Source organism: Anomaloglossus baeobatrachus, chromosome 10 (genome assembly GCF_048569485.1).
Source record: "Anomaloglossus baeobatrachus isolate aAnoBae1 chromosome 10, aAnoBae1.hap1, whole genome shotgun sequence".
Lineage (NCBI taxonomy): Eukaryota > Metazoa > Chordata > Amphibia > Anura > Aromobatidae > Anomaloglossus > Anomaloglossus baeobatrachus.
In genome coordinates, this window is record NC_134362.1 from 30,505,683 (window position 1) to 30,528,709 (window position 23,027).

General features: G+C 46.4%; 1 protein-coding gene across 1 annotated transcript in view; it reads right to left on the minus strand.

Annotated features, from left to right (window-relative positions):
- Positions 1 to 23,027, minus strand: part of NELL1 (neural EGFL like 1) — a 784,769-nt gene that overhangs the window by 724,097 nt on the left and 37,645 nt on the right. The window contains exon 2 of the mRNA XM_075325359.1: positions 7,675 to 7,803. Within this exon, the coding sequence (XP_075181474.1) occupies positions 7,675 to 7,803 (129 nt within the window). The remainder of the gene's footprint in view (positions 1 to 7,674; positions 7,804 to 23,027) is intronic.

The window sequence follows — 23,027 nt, forward strand, 5'->3', positions numbered from 1 at the left end:
TTCCCTTACAGCTCTATTTAGCCATAGGGGTTTCCTCCTATTTCTAGAATGTTTGTTCCCATAGGGTATATTTTCTGCACAAGCCCTATTCAGGATGCTCATAAAGGTCTCCCATTTGCTTTGTGTACTTTTATTACTTAGTACATCATCCCAGTTTATTGCACTAAGATCATCTCTCAACCGTTTAAAATTTGCTTTCCTGAAGTTTAGTGTCCTTGTAGCCCCTCTACTATACATCTTACTAAAGAATACATGAAAACTTATTATTTTGTGATCACTATTCCCCAAGTAACCCCCAACTTGTATATTTGATATGCGGTCTGGCCTATTGGTTAGTACAAGGTCTAGTAGTGCTCCCCCTCTTGTGGGGTCCTGTACCATTTGTGAAAGGTAATTATCTTTCATTGTTATCAAAAATCTATTTCCCTTGCTGGAACTGCAAGTTTCTGTTCCCCAATTTATATCAGGATAGTTAAAGTCCCCCATAATAATTACCTCTCCGAGACTCGCTGCTTTATCAATTTGCTTTATGAGGAGATTCTCTACCTCTTCCATAATATTCGGCGTCTTATAACACACCCCTATCAGTATTTTATTATTCATTCTCCCCCCCCTTATCTCCACCCATAGGGACTCTACATTCTCAGTACCCTCACATATGTTGTCACGCAGGATGGGTTTTAAGGATGATTTTACATATAGACACACACCTCCCCCTCGCTTATTTGTACGGTCATTCCTGAATAGGCTATAACCCTGTAAATTAACAGCCCAGTCATAGCTCTCATCCAGCCATGTCTCTGATATCCCCACTATATCATAATTTTCTTCCAACAATATTAATTCTAATTCCTCCACCTTATTTGTGAGGCTTCGGGCATTAGTGTACATGCACGTTACGTATGACTCTGTACCTGTATTCCTGCTTACTGTATTAACTGTCCTAACCCTTCCCCCCGTACCACCCCCAATTTCATTACTTGTGCCCTGGTCACTATCTGCACTACATTCCCCTTCTATAAAGTGAATACCCTCGCCCCCCATTCCTAGTTTAAACACTCCTCCAACCTTCTAGCCATTTTCTGCCCCAGCAGAGCTGCACCTTCCCCATTAAGATGCAGCCCATCCCTAGCATAGAATCTGTAGCCAACTGAAAAGTCGGCCCAATTCTCCAGGAACCCAAAACCCTCTTTCCTACACCAATTCTTGAGCCACCTGTTAACCTCCCTGATCTCTCTTTGCCTCTCTGGTGTGGCTCGTGGCACAGGTAGTATTTCCGAAAATACCACCTTTGAGGTCCATGCTTTAAGCTTACAACCTAATTCCCTGAAATCATCTTTAAGGACCTTCCACCTACCTCTAACTTTGTCATTTGTGCCAATGTGTACAATGACCGCTGGGTCCTCCCCAGCCACTCCCAGTAATCTGTCAACCCGATCAGCGATGTGCCGAACTCGAGCGCCAGGAAGACAACACACTGTTCGGCGATCCCTGTCTTTGTGACAGATTGCCCTATCTGTCCCCCTAATAATTGAGTCCCCCACTACCAGTACCTGTCTTGCCTGCCCTGCACTCCTATTCCCCCCCTTACTGGAGCAGACACTCCTCTGGCGTTCAGAGGTCATGCCTTGCTGCAGCAATGCTACCCCTGTAATGACATCCCCCTCATCTGCCAAGTTTGCAAACCTATTGGGGTGTGTCAGTTCAGGACTAGCCTCCCTAGTAATTTTCCCTTTACCACCCTTTCTAACTGTCACCCAGCTACCTACCTCACCGTCCTGCCGCTCCCTACTACGATCCTCCCCCACATCTGACCCAGCAAGCTGCTGCTCAGTGAGCAGCACACTCCTTTCCATATTGCTAATGCATCTCAGAGTTGCCAGCTGCTCATTTAGATCCAGTATCTGGGCTTCCAAACGTGCAACTTGCGCACATCTCGAACAACAGTATGCACCCTCGAATGGCTTTTCAAGGACTGCATACATGAGACAAGATGTACACTGGATTGCATTAGCAATAGTGGAGCACATTTTCTAATGGGGATAGCACTAAACAAATGTTAAGTAATTAAACAACTAAATACAAACAATTCTACTCACACTTACTTTTGCTCACACTTTGCTCACTCACGCTCACAATGAAGAGGACAGTCTAAAATTCGCGCGCCTAGGCGCGCGGCTTTCAGAAGTCTTCCTTCCGGCTGTAACGGCCAAAACCCGGTTCTCCTTGAGCTCGCGGTGACTCTTCACTTATCCCAGAAGGCACTGGGAATATGCAAATTATCCTCGCAAGACTCCTTCCCTGGCTTTCAGAAGTCTTCCTTCCGGCTGTAACGGCCAAAACCCGGTTCTCCTTGAGCTCGCGGTGACTCTTCACTTATCCCAGAAGGCACTGGGAATATGCAAATTATCCTCGCAAGACTCCTTCCCTGGCTTTCAGAAGTCTTCCTTCCGGCTGTAACGGCCAAAACCCGGTTCTCCTTGAGCTCGCGGTGACTCTTCACTTATCCCAGAAGGCACTGGGAATATGCAAATTATCCTCGCAAGACTCCTTCCCTGGCTTTCAGAAGTCTTCCTTCCGGCTGTAACGGCCAAAACCCGGTTCTCCTTGAGCTCGCGGTGACTCTTCACTTATCCCAGAAGGCACTGGGAATATGCAAATTACTAGTTACAAGTACTGAGCACCCGAGCATGGTACTGCCCGCTCATCACTACTTACGAGTACCAAGCACCCGAGCATGGTAGTGCCCGCTCATCACTAGTTACGAGTACTGAGCACCCGAGCATGGTAGTGCCCACTCATCACTAGTTACCAGTACAGAGCACCCGAGCATGGTAGTGCCCGCTCATCACTAGTTGCGAGTACTGAGCACCCGAGCATGGTAGTGCCCACTCATCACTAGTTACCAGTACAGAGCACCTGAGCATGGTAGTGCCCGCTCATCACTAGTTACGAGTACAGAGCACCCGAGCATGGTAGTGCCCGCTCATCACTAGTTACGAGTACAGAGCACCCGAGCATGGTAGTGCCCGCTCATCACTAGTTACGAGTACAGAGCACCCGAGCATGGTACTGCCCGCTCATCACTACTTACGAGTACCAAGCACCCGAGCATGGTAGTGCCCGCTCATCACTACTTACGAGTACCAAGCACCCGAGCATGGTAGTGCCCGCTCATCACTAGTTATGAGTACTGAGCACCCGAGCATGGTACTGCCCGCTCATCACTACTTACGAGTACCAAGCACCCGAGCATGGTAGTGCCCGCTCATCACTACTTACGAGTACCAAGCACCCGAGCATGGTAGTGCCCGCTCATCACTAGTTACCAGTACTGAGCACCCGAGCATGGTAGTGCCCGCTCATCACTAGTTACCAGTACTGAGCACCTGAGCATGGTAGTGCCCGCTCATCACTAGTTACGAGTACCGAGCACCCGAGCATGGAAGTGCCCGCTCATCACTAGTTACGAGTACCGAGCACCCGAGCATGGTAGTGCCCGCTCATCACTACTTACGAGTACCAAGCACCCGAGCATGGTAGTGCCCGCTCATCACTACTTACGAGTACCAAGCACCCGAGCATGGTAGTGCCCGCTCATCACTAGTTATGAGTACTGAGCACCCGAGCATGGTACTGCCCGCTCATCACTAGTTACGAGTACCGAGCACCTGAGCATGGTAGTGCCCGCTCATCACTAGTTACGAGTACCGAGCACCCGAGCATGGTAGTGCCCACTCATCACGAGTTACGAATATTGAGCAGGTGGCAAAAACCTGGCGACAGATTCCCATTTACAATTAGAATATACAATGCATCTTAGGGCAAAAAAAAAACAAAAAAAAAAACCCCACAACAAAACACCGGAAATAAATTAACGTTAAATGCCATTTTAAACTTAGAATCCCACTCATTAGTAATGCAATCCTAGAGGAGAAGAATTCACAGCATATTTTCACCTTTGAACACCACTTTACAGTTTACAAGTAGCATTAACAACATCAATAGCCAATTGCATGAGTAGACACATTACATTACTGATCCTGCGTAACCTCCTGTATTATACTCCAGAGCTGCACTCACTATTCTGCTGGTGCAGTCACTGTGTACATACATTACTTATCCTGTACTGATCCTGAGTTACCTCCTGTATTATACTCCAGAGCTGCACTCACTATTCTGTACACTAATTTAATAAAACATGAAGCATCTTTCCTTCCTCCGTGCTCTCGGTGTTATCGGAGCTCAGCTGTGCTGTAATGTTGTGTCTGTGAAATATTAGAGACTCTAATATTGATCTTCATGTTTTTCGGAGCCAGCGTTGTCACTCACCCTCCTGCAGAGACGCTGATCATGTACAGATGTGTTTTAAAGCCCTGACGTATTGGGAGATGTTAATTAACAATCCCTGAGCCATCTGTCACCTATAGGTTCCTATGCTAAGTAAATGTATATCACAGAATATACTTTTTGCTACATTATGATAGTTACACAGGTTGAAAAAAAGACCTAGGTCCATCTAGTTCAATCTTCCTCCACCAATTATACATTTCGTCATTATGTCTTTTTAGAACCATCGATGTTGTGTAGTGAGGAATCATCCGGCCCTGATATAAAGCTGTTATAGTATCTGCCATTACTACCTCTTGTGGTCGGCATTCCACAGCCTGACCGCTCTAACTGTAAAGAACCCTTTCCTATTTAGCTGTCGGAATCTCTTTTCTTCCACTCGCAGTGAGTGCCCCCTGGTCCTTAGTATTGTCTCTGGAAGAAATAAGTCATGGCCAGTCCTTTATATTGAGCACACAAGTATTTATACATATAAATGAGATCTCCTCTGAGACGGCTTTTTTCTAAGCTAAACATATCTAACTTTTTCAACCTTTCCTCATAATTTTATATGGACCCATATAACAAAGCAATTTAAGAAGGGTTCAAGGCAGACACCTTGTGTATCCGGAGACGCATCAGGATAAGACCTATTCCGGGCTGTAAGGCAGTTGTCTGCAGCAGGAGCCTCCCCCCCCAAATACTTTCTCTACAGTACGACAGCCCTAGTAAAACCTACGCCATCTTTCAAATCCAAACTCCAAAAAAAAAAAGGATGAAATAAATGAAGATCCAATGTATATAATTTCTAAAATGTATCTGCCACATAAACATTAATTTCTAGGTGTAATGTTCCTTTAAGTAGTTTCATTGCTATGACAACAGTGCCCACCCCTGAGCATCAAAACCACACCCCCGCTTATCTAACACCTGGAATGTTCTTTGATTAGCGCCCCAGTCTATCGAGTGGGCTTTGGTGGATTATACGGGGGTGATAGGTGTAGAATATGGAGTTGCACAGTCAATATGTCACGCGCTAGGTGCGGTGATACAGATTCTGTTTGCTGGAAAGCTTCAAGGAATAATTGATAGCCATACTTTGGCACCGGCACGTCTTAAGCTGCCATGAAGACGGGTGATTAATGTAATGCCTGTGAAATTATTACCAATTACAGCACATTCATTATGACTGACACCTTCCTCGGGGCCCTCACTAGTTATTTCTTTCCAATCGCCTTGAGGATCTTCCCTTAGGTTTTGTCAGAGTTTGTTTACCATTAATCACAGCGAGCGGCGGCTGCGGCACCTCCACAACTTATCCCGAAAATATGACCTTCCACATAGCGGCCATCTTAAGAAAACAAAGCTCCGACTCATGAGAAGGGGAGAATTCATCTCATTCTTTACAGGGAACGTATAGTCAGAAAACTATGGATTGTAGCAGTATTATAGTAGTTATATTCTTGTACATAGGGGACAGTATTATAGTAGTTATATTCTTGTACATGGGAGCAGTATTATAGCAGTTATATTCTTGTACATAGGGGACAGTATTATAGTAGTTATATTCTTGTACATAGGTGGCAGTATTATAGTAGATATATTCTTGTACATAGGGGGCAGTATTATAGTAGTTATATTCTTGTACATAGGGGACAGTATTATAGTAGTTATATTCTTGTACATAGGAGCAGTATTATAGTAATTATATTCTTGTACATAGGGGCAGTATTATAGTAGTTATATTCTTGTACATAGGGGACAGTATTATAGTAGTTATATTCTTGTACATAGGTGGCAGTATTATAGTAGATATATTCTTGTACATAGGGGGCAGTATTATAGTAGTTATATTCTTGTACATAGGGGGCAGTATTATAGTAGTTATATTCTTGTATATAGGAGCAGTATTATAGTAGTTATATTCTTGCACATAGGGGACAGTATTATAGTAGTTATATTCTTGTACATAGGTGGCAGTATTATAGTAGATATATTCTTGTACATAGGGGGCAGTATTATAGTAGTTATATTCTTGTACATAGGGGGCAGTATTATAGTAGTTATATTCTTGTACATAGGGGGCAGTATTATAGTAGTTATATTCTTGTACATAGGGGACAGTATTATAGTAGTTATATTCTTGTACATAGGGGCAGTATTATAGTAGTTATATTCTTGTACATAGGAGCAGTATTATAGTAGTTATATTCTTGTATATAGGGGCAGTATTATAGTAGTTCTATTCTTGTACATGGGGGGCAGTATTATAGTAGTTATATTCTTGTACATAGAGGGCAGTATTATAGTAGTTATATTCTTGTACATAGGGGCAGTATTATAGTAGATATATTCTTGTATATAGGAGCAGTATTATAGTAGATATATTCCTGTACATAGGTGGCAATATTATAGCAGTTATATTCTTGTACATAGTGTCAGGTTTCCAGGTTTTCCAGTTCTCTTTTGAATGAGCTTGCCCTCAGTTAACATGGAGTTTAAGGTTCTGTTGCCCTACTTCCTGTCCAGCTGCTTAAAAGGCCGCCTCTCAGTCCAGTCCAGTGCCTGAGTATACTGCTTGCTGTGTGCTCCTGCTTTGCTGTTTCTACTTCCTGATTGCCTTGGATTCTCCTGAAACTCTACCGACCGACTCTGGACCATACCCGGTTTTCTTCAAGCTGTGCCCGGACTCCGTCTGCCGTCTTTGATCAGCACTCTGCCCGGTTCGTAACCACTCTGGACAATCATCCCGTACGGACACTCCTGGACTATACCACTTGCCCCTTGTGTACCGGCTGCCGCACATTTAGGCCTTCCGGGGTTGATTGCCGGACAGTCCCTGTACAGGGGTTCGCTCTGGTGGTCTCCCTGGGGGAGTCCGGTGCGTGGCCCCGGGAATCCCCTTCGCTCCGTTTTGTGTGTTGTTTTACTGTGTTTATTCCCGTTGTGTATCTACTGTGGTGACATATTATATAACATCTTGTACCAAGAACTCGTCTCTGTTGTCATTGCCCTAACGCAATCGAAATCCTCAGAACATACAGTAGTATTACACATAGGAGCAGTATTATAGTAGTTATATTCTTGTACATAGGGAGCAGTATTATAGTAGCTATATTCTTGTACATAGGAGCAGTATTATAGTAGTTATATTCTTGTACATAGGGAGCAGTATTATAGTAGTTATATTCTTGTACGGTACATGAATGGGCTCCATTACAGTACTTCGCCTTCTATATCTTGTATAAACTGCTCAGCAGGGTTTGATGAGCAGTTCTATCTGGTGTACAGTATATACGCCCTGGAATATACCATTTTCTTCTTGAAGTGGATAAACACACTTACCGTGAAATAAGAAGGCTTTGCTGCCATTATGAGCGCCGTAAACCTGTGTAATCCCCCTTGTGTTGTTCTGAAGTTTTAGCTCTGAAATGATGTCAATTTGTAAATCGTTGTCCGTCCCAAATCCAAACACTGCAATGGAAAGAAGAGTAATTAAAATGTATGAAAAAGCAAAAAGTTTGTTAACTTCATTTTAAAGCCAACCCATCAGTTCTTAAATCGGGGTCGGGCCGTTCTCTTTTGTTGTTGTGGCTTTAGGTCAGAGGTGCGGATACAATTGTATCATTTTACATAGTAAAACATGAAAAGGAATTTGTAATGATCGTGTTCACTTCTGTCGATCGCTCTACCAATAACAAACACACACACACACACACATACACTCTATAATGCCCATTGAGGCTCCCCCAAATAGAATGATGTCGCACCGTAAACCCCCCACATAGTATCGACAATACATACCCCACCTAAACCCACACAGTAAAATGACCATTGAGACCCCCGACATAGTATGATTCACCACAAAGCACCTATCACGGGTGACAGACAGTCCTGTGGTGGCCGGTTATAGAAGGTCGCAGCGTTTAACTGCACCAACCGCTCCCTGCCCTTCTATTCTTCCTGCTGTGGTGTAAATGGTATCCTATGTATGTTCTATGCTTGGGGTTTATCCCTTTCCTTTTAGGACCCTGCCGATAGTCTGACCTTTCAGCTGCTAATCATCATCATGTCCTTTTTTGTTCTTAAATACCCACATTTCCCCTTTGTATTTGCTAGTGATTGAGTTATATTGCTATACAGGCCATGGATGCAAGCAATCGGCTTGTACTCATCTGAAGAAACTTTGTTTGTTGCAGTTCCTCTCCCAGAGTCACCGTGGAGTTAAGTTGTTTGTATAGTTTCCCCTGTTTATGCTCCCTGTGTCTTTAGAGCTTAATGGGGTTGACTAAGCGCTCATCCCATCCTTTCCATACCTAGGGCCCAGTTCAGGGTCAGCCAGAGTCAGGTATCCGCTTGGTGCATAGGTGCGAAACCTATCTAGGATGGTGAGGGAAGCTAGGTGCCAGGAGAAAGTTTGATCAGGGGTCATCATCTCCCCCTTCCCTAGACACAGGGTTTCCCTTCCCTGTCGCCGTACACATGGTACTTCCCCGTACTTAGCATGACAGTACCCCTCCCCACATAGTATCCACAATACGTGCTCCCCACACAGTATAATGCCCATTGAGGCCCCCCACATAATATCCACAACACATGGTCCTCACACTGTATTATGCCTATTGAGGCCCCCCTTCACATAATATCATGCCCTCCAACACAGTATATTGCCCCCCACATAATATCCACAACACATACCCTCACACAGTATAATGCCCATTGAGGCCCCCTTCACATAATATGATGCCCCGTCATAATATCCACAACACATGGCCCCTATAATGCCCATTAAGGCCCCCCCAAATAGTTTATATAAATTAGGGGGGGCTGGGACATGCAAGTAACGTAGGGAGGCTAGGAGTAAGGAATGCATTAATAGTATTAAATGTCTAGTGGCAAATGCAAGAAGTCTTACAAACAAAATGAATGAATTGGAGACTCTTATGTCAACCATGGATTATGATGTGGTGGGCATTACGGAAACCTGGCTGGATGAAAGCCATGACTGGGTGACAAGTGTAGAGGGTTATACTACATTCAGGAAGGACAGGAAAGACAAAAAAGGTGGTGGGGTGTGTATATTTATCAAATCTAACCTAAGACCTGTGTTGAATGATGACATTTGGGGGAACTGCAACAATGTAGAGTCAGTATGGGTAAATGGACATGGGGAGGGGAATAATGGAAAAATTCTAATTGGAGTTTGCTATAATCCTAACATACCTGAACAGGTAGAGGGTAAAATGCTGGAACAAATTGAACAGGCAGCTAATAATAATTGGGTTCTTATTATGGGGGATTTCAACTATCCAGACATACAGTGGGACATAGAATCTTCTGGTTGTGCTAAAAGCTGTAAGTTCTTATCTACTATTCAAGACAATTACCGCTCTCAGATGGTAGGTGAACCGACCAGGGGAGATAATTTGCTAGATCTGGTCCTGTCAGATAGACCGGATACAATCTCAGATCTACAGATCCGGGAGCACTTGGGCACCAGCGATCATAATATGGTAAGCTTCAATGTAATATTCAATAGAATACTTAAAAGGGAAATGCTAAAACCTGGAATTTTAGGAAAGCTGATTTCAACAAATTAAGGGAAGAGCTTAAATGTGTAGATTGGGACAAAGTCATGGTAACTGGGGATACTGAACATATATGGGGAAAGTTTAAGGATATACTGCCAGAGTCCTGTAAAAAACCTATACCCCCTGGTAATAAAATGTCCAGGAATAAAAAGAAACCACTAAAGACTGTACAAAGTATAATAAAACAAAAAATGACACACAGTGCACCCACCCACAATACATGCCCCCACACAGTATAATGCCTATTGATGCTGCCCCCACATAGTATTATACCCCCACAATACAATCTCCCCATTGCCCGTCCAGATACTATGATTATGATGACCCCACACATCAGTCACGGGGCACCATTATATTTGACTGTATCAGAGTCCGGAGAATTTAGATATAGTTGATCTCTTGACAAACACCCCCCCCCATGAACTTGCATGACTGCTCTATAAATTTGGGACTGGGTCCGGAGTGGTGGGGAGTTATGCTCCCACATATGTTGCATTATGTAGATCTAGTGTTGCATTTGTGTATTTCTTGGATAATTGGGGTTTACGGCACGAGGCTCAATGTGCCATATCCCCCCCCCACTTCTCCATCCCCTGCACGGGGCCCAGCCTCAGACTGGACGACCTAATGATTTACAGCGTGAAGTCGCCATAATGAAATCTCTCTCATATCCTTCATTTCCAGAACATCTCAGAGTCCAAACAAATAAAACTGGTTAACATAAAAGTCACATAACCCCAGGAAGACGTTCATCCCCGAGACCGACAAGTGAAAGGCAGCGCCGGATCGGGGGCACGGGAGGCAGATGTCTCCAGCTTTATTCCCGGCTTAATTACAAGGAGCCGCTGACTAATTACGTGCACCTGCAGTCATTACCTCCAAAGTGCTGCTGAGTAAGGACACATAAGACACGGGAGACACCAGGAGACGTTTGATGAGGAAATTACTGCAACTTCAATGTTCTGGAGCCAGACGAGCACCTGGCATGGGACGGGGGGACCTCACAACTGAGACTATTCAATATTTTAAGAGGGTTTCGCGAGATTAGAAAAAAATTGCTGATTTTATCCAAAAATGGTGGCACTCATCGATCGGCTGTGAGTGGCACCGCAGCTCGGATCCGGGTTATATGAAGTCTCGTGTGAACTATGATGCAGTGCTCACCTTGAGATCTGCAAAAAGTCAACTGTATGGCTGCGAACACAGGTTGCAGCTCCGATGCATTTTGCGGCAGCTGTGGCAAGAAAAAAAAAATTGCAATGTGTGAACACAACCTTATGCCCAACAGACCAATGTGGATCCAGCCACACTGTCACGCAAAGAGTAGACTATATCCATATATAATGCGTGACACACGAGCGTCTGACGCACTACCAAAACACACCACAAAAAAGGGGAACACCTGGTCACGATACAACAGAGGTCCCTGCCGCTAGGGAGAGGGGTGAGGGGGCACCTCCTGAACTCACTTCACGATAGCTCCTGAGGTCCCTAGCCTCCCTGTACAGGTTCTTTCAACCTGTCAGCAAGCAGGACACCTGGGTCCCTCAGTTGGCACTAAAGTCACCCTGCATAGTGAGTAGGCTGACAAGTACACTAGACTTGCCATTCAACTAATAAACATGGAGTGAAAGGAAAGACCGACAGGGGAAAAAAACAGAAGGACACAAGCACCAAACTTTACCATAGCAGATGGACTCTATAGTAGCAGGTGGATTGGCACAGGAGACAACCTCAGCAGATCCTTCCACCAGACTGGCCAGAGTAAAAAAATAGAGTCTAATAGCAGCAAGGACTGCAGGAAAGGCGTCAGTATTTAACCTAAATGGGCGTGGGCCCAAACAACAGCTGACCTGCCCTGCTAGAGCTGCTAGCAACAAAACTGAAATTAACTCATGAGACGCCAAAGGAAAGGACACCTTGTATAAATGAGGAGACTAGATGGAGATGGAAAGTTCCAGTCCTGAGACTATCACTAGTCTCAAAACAGCAGGGAGACGACCGTGACAGCTGCACACTGCAAACTGCATTCTGCTCTGCTGTTCTCCATACATATGACCAAGCTATACTTTACAGACTTGGCTCTGCTACACCAAAAGCACTCCATTAACTCAACCACCTACACTCCACACTGACTGTGAATTGCATTTTCCATTTCTAATTTTCAATCGTCTCTGAGCTGGTATGTGGAAATCAGCTGCTATGAGGTCTCCTTTTTCAGACATAAGCAATTCTTGCTCCATTGTTTCTATGTAACAATGATCAGAAGCAGCAGCAGCAACATTTAGGACATTATACAGCAATATTGAGCAGGGTAGATGCGAGTCCTGCTCTTGGGTGAGCTAAACACTTACTAGAAAGCTGCAACACTTACTAGAAAGCTGCAACACCTCTCACCACAGTTTAACAGAAGCTGTAACCTGATCCCTTAGTGAGCAAAAATTCCATCTCGTCTTATGTAAGGCAGATTTTATTAGGATTTCTGTTATGCTGGCGGGGCGAGCACTGTATTAGTGGGTCCACTGGACCAAAAGGTTCAGTTCACTTGCCTTGGGGAGAAAACTGGACCGACCACCAAGTCTTCTCTGCCATCGAAGGTGGCACCAAGTACATACGCTGGTAGCAGCCGGCCGAGGGCAGCCCCAAGGGATCAGCAGTGCTCCAGCAGCTGGTGCCATGGACACAGTAAAGGCTTTAGGTAGAAGCGGCAGCAGCAGGCGGAATAGCGGATCCGTCCAGGATGGATGGACGGACTAATAAATATACGGAAGGAGGGATTATTCGGCGGTCACAGCGACGTCGCTGCACAGGTATGCGCGTGTGAAGCTGCCGTAGCGATAATGTTTGCTACGGCAGCAATCACCACATATCCCATGTGCGACGGGGGCGGGGACTATCGCGCTCGGCATCGCTAGCCGATGCTAGCGATGTTGCAACATGTAAAGTACCCCTAAGGGTCCGGACAACTAGCAATGTGGCTAACTCATTGTCCAGGCACTTCCCTTAAGGGTGAAGTGCCTTAAATGCTTGCAGCATCTCAGCTGACCTGAGAGGCACTTCCTGGTTAGGGTGTGCTGGCCTTTTAAGAAAAGCAGCGTGGCCTCACACCGTTTTTTTGGGGACAACTAGCAAGCCTGTGACGTGCACACAGGCTCTGGAAGGCAGCAGCATGGACTGGGGAAGGGACAGCCACCGCAGTAGATCCAGACAGGTGAGAGAACAGACGTTCCCGTCGGAATGAGGAGCAGGACAGTGCGGGGACGCCAGGATGATGAATTCAGGAGACAGAGACAGGAGAAGTGGCTCATAAGTGAATAAAGAAGCAGAGTTCTCAGATAAGATCTATTACTAAGTTTCTTATATTCACTTTTTCTATTGATTTGTTCAAATTTTGTTGAAACAACAGCGACTTCTGAAACATCAAACTATCCTGGACCTACTCAATTCTGCAAAACTAGAAATCCTAAGTGATCAGAGGCGCCATCAAATGATCCTTATAAAACTGTGATCTTTATTCCAAAATATTAAAAATATATGTCACAGTAAAGAAGAGGTACAATAAAAGGCAAACCCAGAAAGTGCAACTAACCAGGTCGCACTCAATTTTGCAACATTCCCAAATTGTGGCACTGTATAAACTCCACAGACTCAAGAACATTAATGTCAGACTCCGCTCTGTAGCTTGCTCGAGTCTGCAGACCCAAAAGAGTTTGTAAAGTCTTGCAGAATAAGTTCAGTTCTGCTACATCTTACAGAATTCTTGCCTCACACAGTCCTGTCTCAGTTCTGCTACATCTTACAGAATTCTTGCCTCACACAGTCCTGTCTCAGTTCTGCTACATCTTATAGAATTCTTGCCTCACACAGTCCAGTCTCCGTTCTGCTACATCTTACAGAATTCTTGCCTCACACAGTCCTGTCTCAGTTCTGCTACATCTTACAGAATTCTTGCCTCACACAGTCCAGTCTCCGTTCTGCTACATCTTACAGAATTCTTGCCTCACACAGTCCAGTCTCCGTTCTGCTACATCTTACAGAATTCTTGCCACACACAGTCCTGTCTCCGTTCTGCTACATCTTACAGAATTCTTGCCTCACACAGTCCTGTCTCAGTTCTGCTACATCTTACAGAATTCTTGCCTCACACAGTCCAGTCTCCGTTCTGCTACATCTTACAGAATTCTTGCCACACACAGTCCTGTCTCCGTTCTGCTACATCTTACAGAATTCTTGCCTCACACAGTCCTGTCTCCGTTCTGCTACATCTTACAGAATTCTTGCCTCACACAGTCCTGTCTCAGTTCTGCTACATCTTACAGAATTCTTGCCTCATACAGTCCAGTCTCCGTTCTGCTACATCTTACAGAATTCTTGCCTCACACAGTCCTGTCTCCGTTCTGCTACATCTTACAGAATTCTTGCCTCACACAGTCCTGTCTCAGTTCTGCTACATCTTACAGAATTCTTGCCTCATACAGTCCAGTCTCCGTTCTGCTACATCTTACAGAATTCTTGCCTCACACAGTCCTGTCTCCGTTCTGCTACATCTTACAGAATTCTTGCCTCACACAGTCCTGTCTCAGTTCTGCTACATCTTACAGAATTCTTGCCTCACACAGTCCTGTCTCCGTTCTGCTACATCTTACAGAATTCTTGCCTCACACAGTCCTGTCTCAGTTCTGCTACATCTTACAGAATTCTTGCCTCACACAGTCCTGTCTCAGTTCTGCTACATCTTACAGAATTCTTGCCTCACACAGTCCTGTCTCAGTTCTGCTACATCTTACAGAATTCTTGCCTCACACAGTCCTGTCTCAGTTCTGCTACATCTTACAGAATTCTTGCCTCATACAGTCCAGTCTCCGTTCTGCTACATCTTACAGAATTCTTGCTGCACACAGTCCAGATATAGTGAAAAAAAACAATCCCTTTAAAAATTTCTTATTTTATTAAATATGTCTTAAAAATTTCCCAAGTGATTCACCTATCTAGAAATTATCAAGGGTAGTATATATATACACCAGGGTAGCCACCCCTATACAGAGGAAATACAATCAAAGGCAGAAAAACGGGAGTATGGGATCCCAAATGGGATTAATCTGGCCCTATTATGGACCTACCACCTCACACCTTCCTACCGACGGAGGTAAATCACCTTAACATAGCTGGGCGCCCCCGTTCCTCGGTGGCTATCCCTCACTTACCCTAATAAATTCCCTACCATATGAGGAGAAATGCCTGAGCAAGTTACCACTAATTATTGGTTGGACCTTTTACCCCACAATGGACTTTAAAGAGAGGGCAATTATAGCTCCACCTTGTTACTCATATCCATATTCAACAGTAGTGGGACACTATAATACCCTGTTTAATATGCTCAAATTCAGCTGGTCATTAATTCATATATTGAGATAACAAACGCCACAGTACCCTGTTATTTATGATCAGTCATTATGCTCCAACTCAACCGGTCATCAATTCATATACAGGGATAACAAATACCATATATCCAGTTGATATGCTCCAATTCAACTGGTCATCCGTTAATATACAGGGACAACAGGTACCATAGCACCCCACTATCTAGATCAGGTTGATATGCCCCAATTCAACCAGAATAAATTCATATACAGGGGCAAAAAGTCCAAATACCAAACTATCCTAATAAATAAAAAAGAAAACACATTTAACTTGCTTTCAGCAAATCCTAACCTCTGGGACAATGCCAGTATGTACACTCATTATGAATGAATGGATATCATTTTAAAGCTGATAAATTAACTTCCCTTTATCAAGTGCATCCGCACTGCCTCGACGCGTTTCTCCGCCCTCTAATCCGGTTCATCAGGAGGCCCAGGGAGACAGGGAACTATTCAGTAATGATGCATGTCTTCATATGGCAGCCTACACACAGTCCAGTCTCCGTTCTGCTACATCTTACAGAATTCTTGCTACACACAGTCCAGTCTCCGTTCTGCTACATCTTACAGAATTCTTGCTACACACAGTCCCGTCTCAGTTCCGCTACATCTTACAGAATTCTTGCCACACACAGTCCAGTCTCCGTTCTGCTACATCTTACAGAATTCTTGCTACACACAGTCCCGTCTCAGTTCTGCTACATCTTACAGAATTCTTGCCACACACAGTCCCATCTCTGTTCTTCTACATCTTACAGAATTCTTGCTACACACAGTCCCATCTCTGTTCTGCTACATCTTACAGAATTCTTGCTACACAGTCCCGTCTCAGTTCTGCTACATCTTACAGAATTCTTGCTACACACAGTCCAGTCTCAGTTCTGCTACATCTTACAGAATTCTTGCCACACACAGTCCCGTCACAGTTCTGCTACATCTTACAGAATTCTTGCCACACAGTCCCGTCTCAGTTCTGCTACATCTTACAGAATTCTTGCCACACACAGTCCCATCTCAGTTCTGCTACATCTTACAGAATTCTTGCCACACACAGTCCCGTCTCAGTTCTGCTACATCTTACAGAATTCTTGCCACACACAGTCCAGTCTCAGTTCTGCTACATCTTACAGAATTCTTGCTACACAGTCCCGTCTCAGTTCTGCTACATCTTACAGAATTCTTGCTACACACAGTCCAGTCTCAGTTCTGCTACATCTTACAGAATTCTTGCTACACACAGTCCCGTCTCAGTTCTGCTACATCTTACAGAATTCTTGCCACACACAGTCCAGTCTCAGTTCTGCTACATCTTACAGAATTCTTGCTACACACAGTCCCGTCTCAGTTCTGCTACATCTTACAGAATTCTTGCCTCACACAGTCCTGTCTCCGTTCTGCTACATCTTACAGAATTCTTGCCACACACAGTCCAGTCTCAGTTCTGCTACATCTTACAGAATTCTTGCTACACACAGTCCCGTCTCAGTTCTGCTACATCTTACAGAATTCTTGCCACACACAGTCCAGTCTCAGTTCTGCTACATCTTACAGAATTCTTGCTACACACAGTCCCGTCTCAGTTCTGCTACATCTTACAGAATTCTTGCCACACACAGTCCAGTCTCAGTTCTGCTACATCTTACAGAATTCTTGCTACACACAGTCCCGTCTCAGTTCTGCTACATCTTACAGAATTCTTGCTACACACAGTCCCATCTCCGTTCTGCTACATCTTATAGAATTCTTGCTACACACAGTCCAGTCTCTGTTCTGCTACATCTTACAGAATTCTTGCCACACACAGTCCCATCTCCGTTCAACTACATCTTACAGAATTCTTGCCACACAGTCCCGTCTCAGTTCTGCTACATCTTACATTATTCTTGCCACACAAATTCCCTTCTCAGTTCTTCTACATCTTACAGAATTCTTGCCACTCACAGTCCAGTCTCAGTTCTGCTACATCTTACAGAATTCTTGCCACACACAGTCCAGTCTCAGTTCTGCCGTAATCATTGCGGCAATCTCGGGTCTTCTACAACCGACAAACCCAAAACCTGCACCATCTCATCCATCCCGAAACCCAACAAACTCCACTCTTCTACATCTGTATATACAACACATACACTATATGTTCTTTTTTATGGTTATATACAATTCTATATATTTCCAGCTGTATTCTTTGATCTCGGTTCATATTGAAACCTTCTGTCAGCGGCTTCTTTCCCCCCGGTAACATTTTTTTATTTTACAATTTCACTCGCACCTTTCTTGAGCTTCAAAGACCTATTTTTGGATCCCGTTGTTTTATTTTTCCTAACAGTGTCAAGTTCTCCGAGAACAATAGATCTAAAAGTCGGCATTTATAGACATTCAAGGTGTCTCTTTTAATGCGCCGGCTGAGGCTCCATTGCTGCCTGAAGTGTCGATACAATCTGCACCATCCTCCGGGTTTAAATTGCGAAATTCATACTGATGAGGAGAACAATATATTTTAATCGGTGAACAGAGAACAAGAAAAAAAAAAAATAACTCTACGATTGTGTGTAAGGGCCCAAAATAAAACTTCAGGTGTAGACAATGCCACATAAAATATACAGTATCCACCAAATATTGTGCAGGTCCCTCTTGTGCCATCAGAAAAGCCATGCCCCACCGAGGTCCCTCTTGTGCCACCAGAACAGCCATGCCCCACCAAAGTCCCTCTTGTGCCACCAGAACAGCCATGCCCCACTGAGGTCCCTCTTGTGCCACCAGAACAGCCATGCCCCACTGAGGTCCCTCTTGTGCCACCAGAACAGCCATGCCCCACCGATGCCCAAACTCTACAAGATCTCTAAAGGAGTCCGGTGAAATCCGGCACCAAGACGTTCTCAGCCAAGTCCTGCAAGTAGCTGGGTGCAAAATATGGATCGGACTTTTCTCCAATTCTCAATCATCTTCTGGAATTACAAGTCATCACCTTCCTCCATTGGTGGACAGATAGAGGACCCCTGTACAAGAACAATATATGGACCCTTTCCAGTCCAACAACTCATCATGCACAATTCCATGTGCATTGGAGGTGGAAGTGGTTCCCTTACCTTTTGGGCCCATTTTGTCCACCCCTTCCTTCTTCCATAGCCCCGTGGTGCCTGTCGGATACTATGTGCCATTGTAGACATTTTGTTGGTGGAAAGGGCTCAGCATGGGCACACTGACTGGTTCAGGACTACACAACCCCATACAAATCAAGCTGTGATTGCTCTGCAAGTTCTGATTACTTTCTATTATTAGGTCACACACGGACTAGGGGAAGGTTTGGCGTGAGGCAAAAACACACAAAAAAAAGGGGGGGTTTCACCACGACAAATAAGGGGTATACCAGGAGCACTTTAACAACGCTGGGCCCTAGCGCTAGTGAGGGAAGATGACACCTTCTCCAGCTGTTCCCTGCACTCCTAGCCAGTCCCTATACAGGTTCCGCACCTGTCGCTGAGCAGGAACCTGAAGCCCTGAGAAACCCTACAATAGTCCTGGCTAGTGAGTGGGCAGGTAAAGATCACTAGTTTCACCGCTGTACTAAAACAACACACCAGAGAAGGAAGACAGACAGGAGAATCAACAAAGAGCAAAATCCATCTTCTTGGCTGTATTGGCTGTAGTCAGGCACCAGGACTGCAGCCTACACGCAACAGACAGAAACGGTTCCAACATCTCCTTCCACCTCCAGGCCAAGTCTCAGACTGAGGATTCAGGATAACTGGCACCCTCTACACGGACTAGAGGGTAAATATAGGGACTGGGAGTGGTCCCAAACTGGAAGCACCTGAAAAGGTAATGAGAAGGATGCTGGAAAGGAAAACCGACATCAATCCTAAGACGGCCAAAAGAAAGGAAATACAATTAATATTGAGAGCCTTGCATGGAAATTACCCTCTAGCCCTGAATCTGTCACTAGTCTCATAATGCAGGGAGACATCCGTGATACACAGCCCACATCACCTTTCTCAGAAACTATACTTACCTGTCTTAGGAGCTAATAAGCACTGTGATATCAAACGCCCTACAAGACCTGCCATCTTGGAGATGACCCAGTCATCCACCTGGCCCTAGTGATGGCAGCTCAGTTCCTTACGTGTTCCCATTTTTTCTGGTCCAACACATCAACTTTATGCATCTTCTTGCCGCTTAATATATCCACCATGTGACGCCACGGATCTCTCATCAATAGATATTACATGGCCAGAACCTCTCAGAAATCCATTCAATTTTAGACCCAACTTTGAAAGCATCAGTTTTCACAAGGCGGCTCCTCTATCACACCATATAGGATTGCACCTATTATGGCAGCCATTTGTGGTCTAGGGCTTCTGATCCTCCATAACAGGAACCTATACCCATAGTCAGACATTCTGTAAACAATTTTTGTCACTCCCCATCATGCAATAACCCTTTCCTATAGTCTCCTCAATTCTTCACAGCCCTAACCCTCATCCTTCACCACATGTGTCCACATTTCTGGGGGAACGTTTGAAGGGTCATTTTCCCCAAAAAAAGAAAATCAAGCTATCCTTTATACACAGCAAAGGGGGCAACTTGCAAATTGAGGCACTGGAACCTCAAGAACAGGGGTCTACAGCTCCATCTTGAACTAATTAGTGCGCATGCACGTCCTCCGCTTCACTCATTATTAATGTGGTCCCATAAACAATGAATGGAGCCTAGGTGGAGCATGTGTGGCGCCCCTGACCTGGTCAGGCACCACAGAGTACTGCACCCATGCTGGGACAAAGCTTCCAGGTAATTTGAAAAGGCCAGGATGAGGTGTGTACACACAGACACATAGTGACCAGGTCTCCCACACCTTGAGAGGGGACCCTTGGGTAGCCCTGAAGAGGTTCGCTTTCAATTCTCAGCAAGGGGTGTAGAGGAGGGGCTGGAAGCTAGGTTGCAGTGGCAGACAGGAAAAGGAGGAGGAGCAAGCCAGTCTGGAGCGGAGTGGACAGAAGTTGCTGAAAGGAGCAGACGTACAGCCACGCTAGCCAGACCCTGCAGGTGTGGTAGCTGTTAGCGGGGGGAGTACAGTGACCAGATAGTCAGCCTGAAAGACACCTGAAGAGAGGTAGTCGAGTACGGGGATTGCTGGTAACTACGCACGCACAGGGAACAGGTCCCTAGAGCCAGATATCAATTTACTGATCTGCTAAACCTACCGGTGAGGCGACTAGAGGTTCCTCACCAAAGATACAGAGTCCAAACCTCAGCAGCAACAGGGGGACCCATAAGGAGATAGGGCCAGAAGCCATCTCACCAGGTACACGCTGCTGGCAAACGGGCCAGAAAGGGAAGGAGAGGTGGTAGCGACTTTCCCTGGATGAACCCCACAATACTGCAAGTCAGGGGTTATCCGAAACAAAAAAAAAGGGCAAGGAAGGCGAGTTAATAGCTACCCTCAGAACGGCCTGCAGGAATTCCTGGTTCCACCTGGTATAATCTCAGCATCGCCCGGGTATCTCACCAACCAACTAAAAGTGAGTAAACAAGTTAAAAGACTTTCTGGACTGCGACTGAGTTATTCTGCGACCTGTGGTTCCACACACATACACCCGAGCCCCTGGGGCCAGCCTCACTCTCGGGAGGCCATAACACCAGACTGCAGACACCATCAGCCCCCAGACGCTTGTTAAACTGCAGTGGCGGTCACCCCTCATCCTGACCGCAAAACCGAGAGTGGCGTCACGACTCCTTTGAAAGTGAACCTGACATACCTATAGCCAGAGGGTCCCTACAGAGAAGTCCCCGCAGTGCCCCTCAGGCAACCGCTGCAGCGCTGTGGTGGGCAACTCACATGCGCGCACATGCTCCATCGGAGCCCAGGTGGAGCATGCGCGCGCACATGCTCCATCGGAGCCCAGGTGGAGCATGCGCGCGCACATGCTCCATCGGAGCCCAGGTGGAGCATGCGCGCGCACATGCTCCATCGGAGCCCAGGTGGAGCATGCGCGCGCACATGCTCCATCGGAGCCCAGGTGGAGCATGAGCGCGCACATGCTCCATCGGAGCCCAGGTGGAGCATGAGCGCACATGCTCCATCGGAGCCCAGGTTGAGCATGAGCGCACATGCTCCATCGGAGCCCAGGTTGAGCATGCGCGCACCTGCTCCATCGGAGCCCAGGTTGAGCATGCGCGCACCTGCTCCATCGGAGCCTAGGTTGAGCATGCGCGCACCTGCTCCATCGGAGCCTAGGTTGAGCATGCGCGCACCTGCTCCATCGGAGCCTAGGTTGAGCATGCGCGCACCTGCTCCATCGGAGCCTAGGTTGAGCATGCACGCACCTTCTCCATCGGAGCCTAGGTTGAGCATGCGCGCACCTGCTCCATCGGAGCCTAGGTTGAGCATGCGCGCACCTGCTCCAACGGAGCCTAGGTTGAGCATGCGCGCACCTGCTCCATCGGAGCCTAGGTTGAGCATGCGCGCACCTGCTCCAACGGAGCCTAGGTTGAGCATGCGCGCACCTGCTCCAACGGAGCCTAGGTTGAGCATGCGCGCACCTGCTCCATCGGAGCCTAGGTTGAGCATGCGCGCACCTGCTCCATCGGAGCCTAGGTTGAGCATGCGCGCACCTGCTCCATCGGAGCCTAGGTTGAGCATGCGCGCACCTGCTCCATCGGAGCCTAGGTTGAGCATGCGCGCACCTTCTCCATCGGAGCCTAGGTTGAGCATGCGCGCACCTGCTCCATCGGAGCCTAGGTTAAGCATGCGCGCACCTGCTCCATCGGAGCCTAGGTTGAGCATGCGCGCACCTGCTCCAACGGAGCCTAGGTTGAGCATGCGCACACCTGCTCCATCGGAGCCTAGGTTGAGCATGCGCGCACCTGCTCCATCGGAGCCTAGGTTGAGCATGCGCGCACCTGCTCCATCGGAGCCTAGGTTGAGCATGCACGCACCTGCTCCATCGGAGCCTAGGTTGAGCATGCGCGCACCTGCTCCATCGGAGCCTAGGTTGAGCATGCACGCACCTGCTCCATCGGAGCCTAGGTTGAGCATGCACGCACCTGCTCCATCGGAGCCTAGGTTGAGCATGCACGCACCTGCTCCATTGGAGCCTAGGTTGAGCATGCGTGCACCTTCTCCATCGGAGCCTAGGTTGAGCATGCGCGCACCTGCTCCATCGGAGCCTAGGTTAAGCATGCGCGCACCTGCTCCATCGGAGCCTAGGTTAAGCATGCGCGCACCTGCTCCATCGGAGCCTAGGTTGAGCATGCGCGCACCTGCTCCATCGGAGCCTAGGTTAAGCATGCACGCACATGCTCCATCGGAGCCTAGGTTAAGCATGCACGCACCTGCTCCATCGGAGCCTAGGTTAAGCATGCACGCACCTGCTCCATCGGAGCCTAGGTTAAGCATGCGCACACATGCTCCATTTCAGATCGAGTTCTAAAAAGCTCAGTCTCTGATCTTGGGGTCGCTGAGGTCCCCAGCTCTCAGACTCCCAGGGATTAGCAAGTTGTCCCACATTTTATAATCCACAATCCTGCTTCACCCCCTGGGGTAATGCCCCATCTCAGAACTCTCAATTCTGGACAATTTTACATAATCGTTGCCCCTCTCCAACACAGAGGTCCCAATAAAAATCAGAAACTGTTCTACATCGAGGTCCACGTGACCGCAAGCACATATACCCAGTGAGCTAATAACACAGGC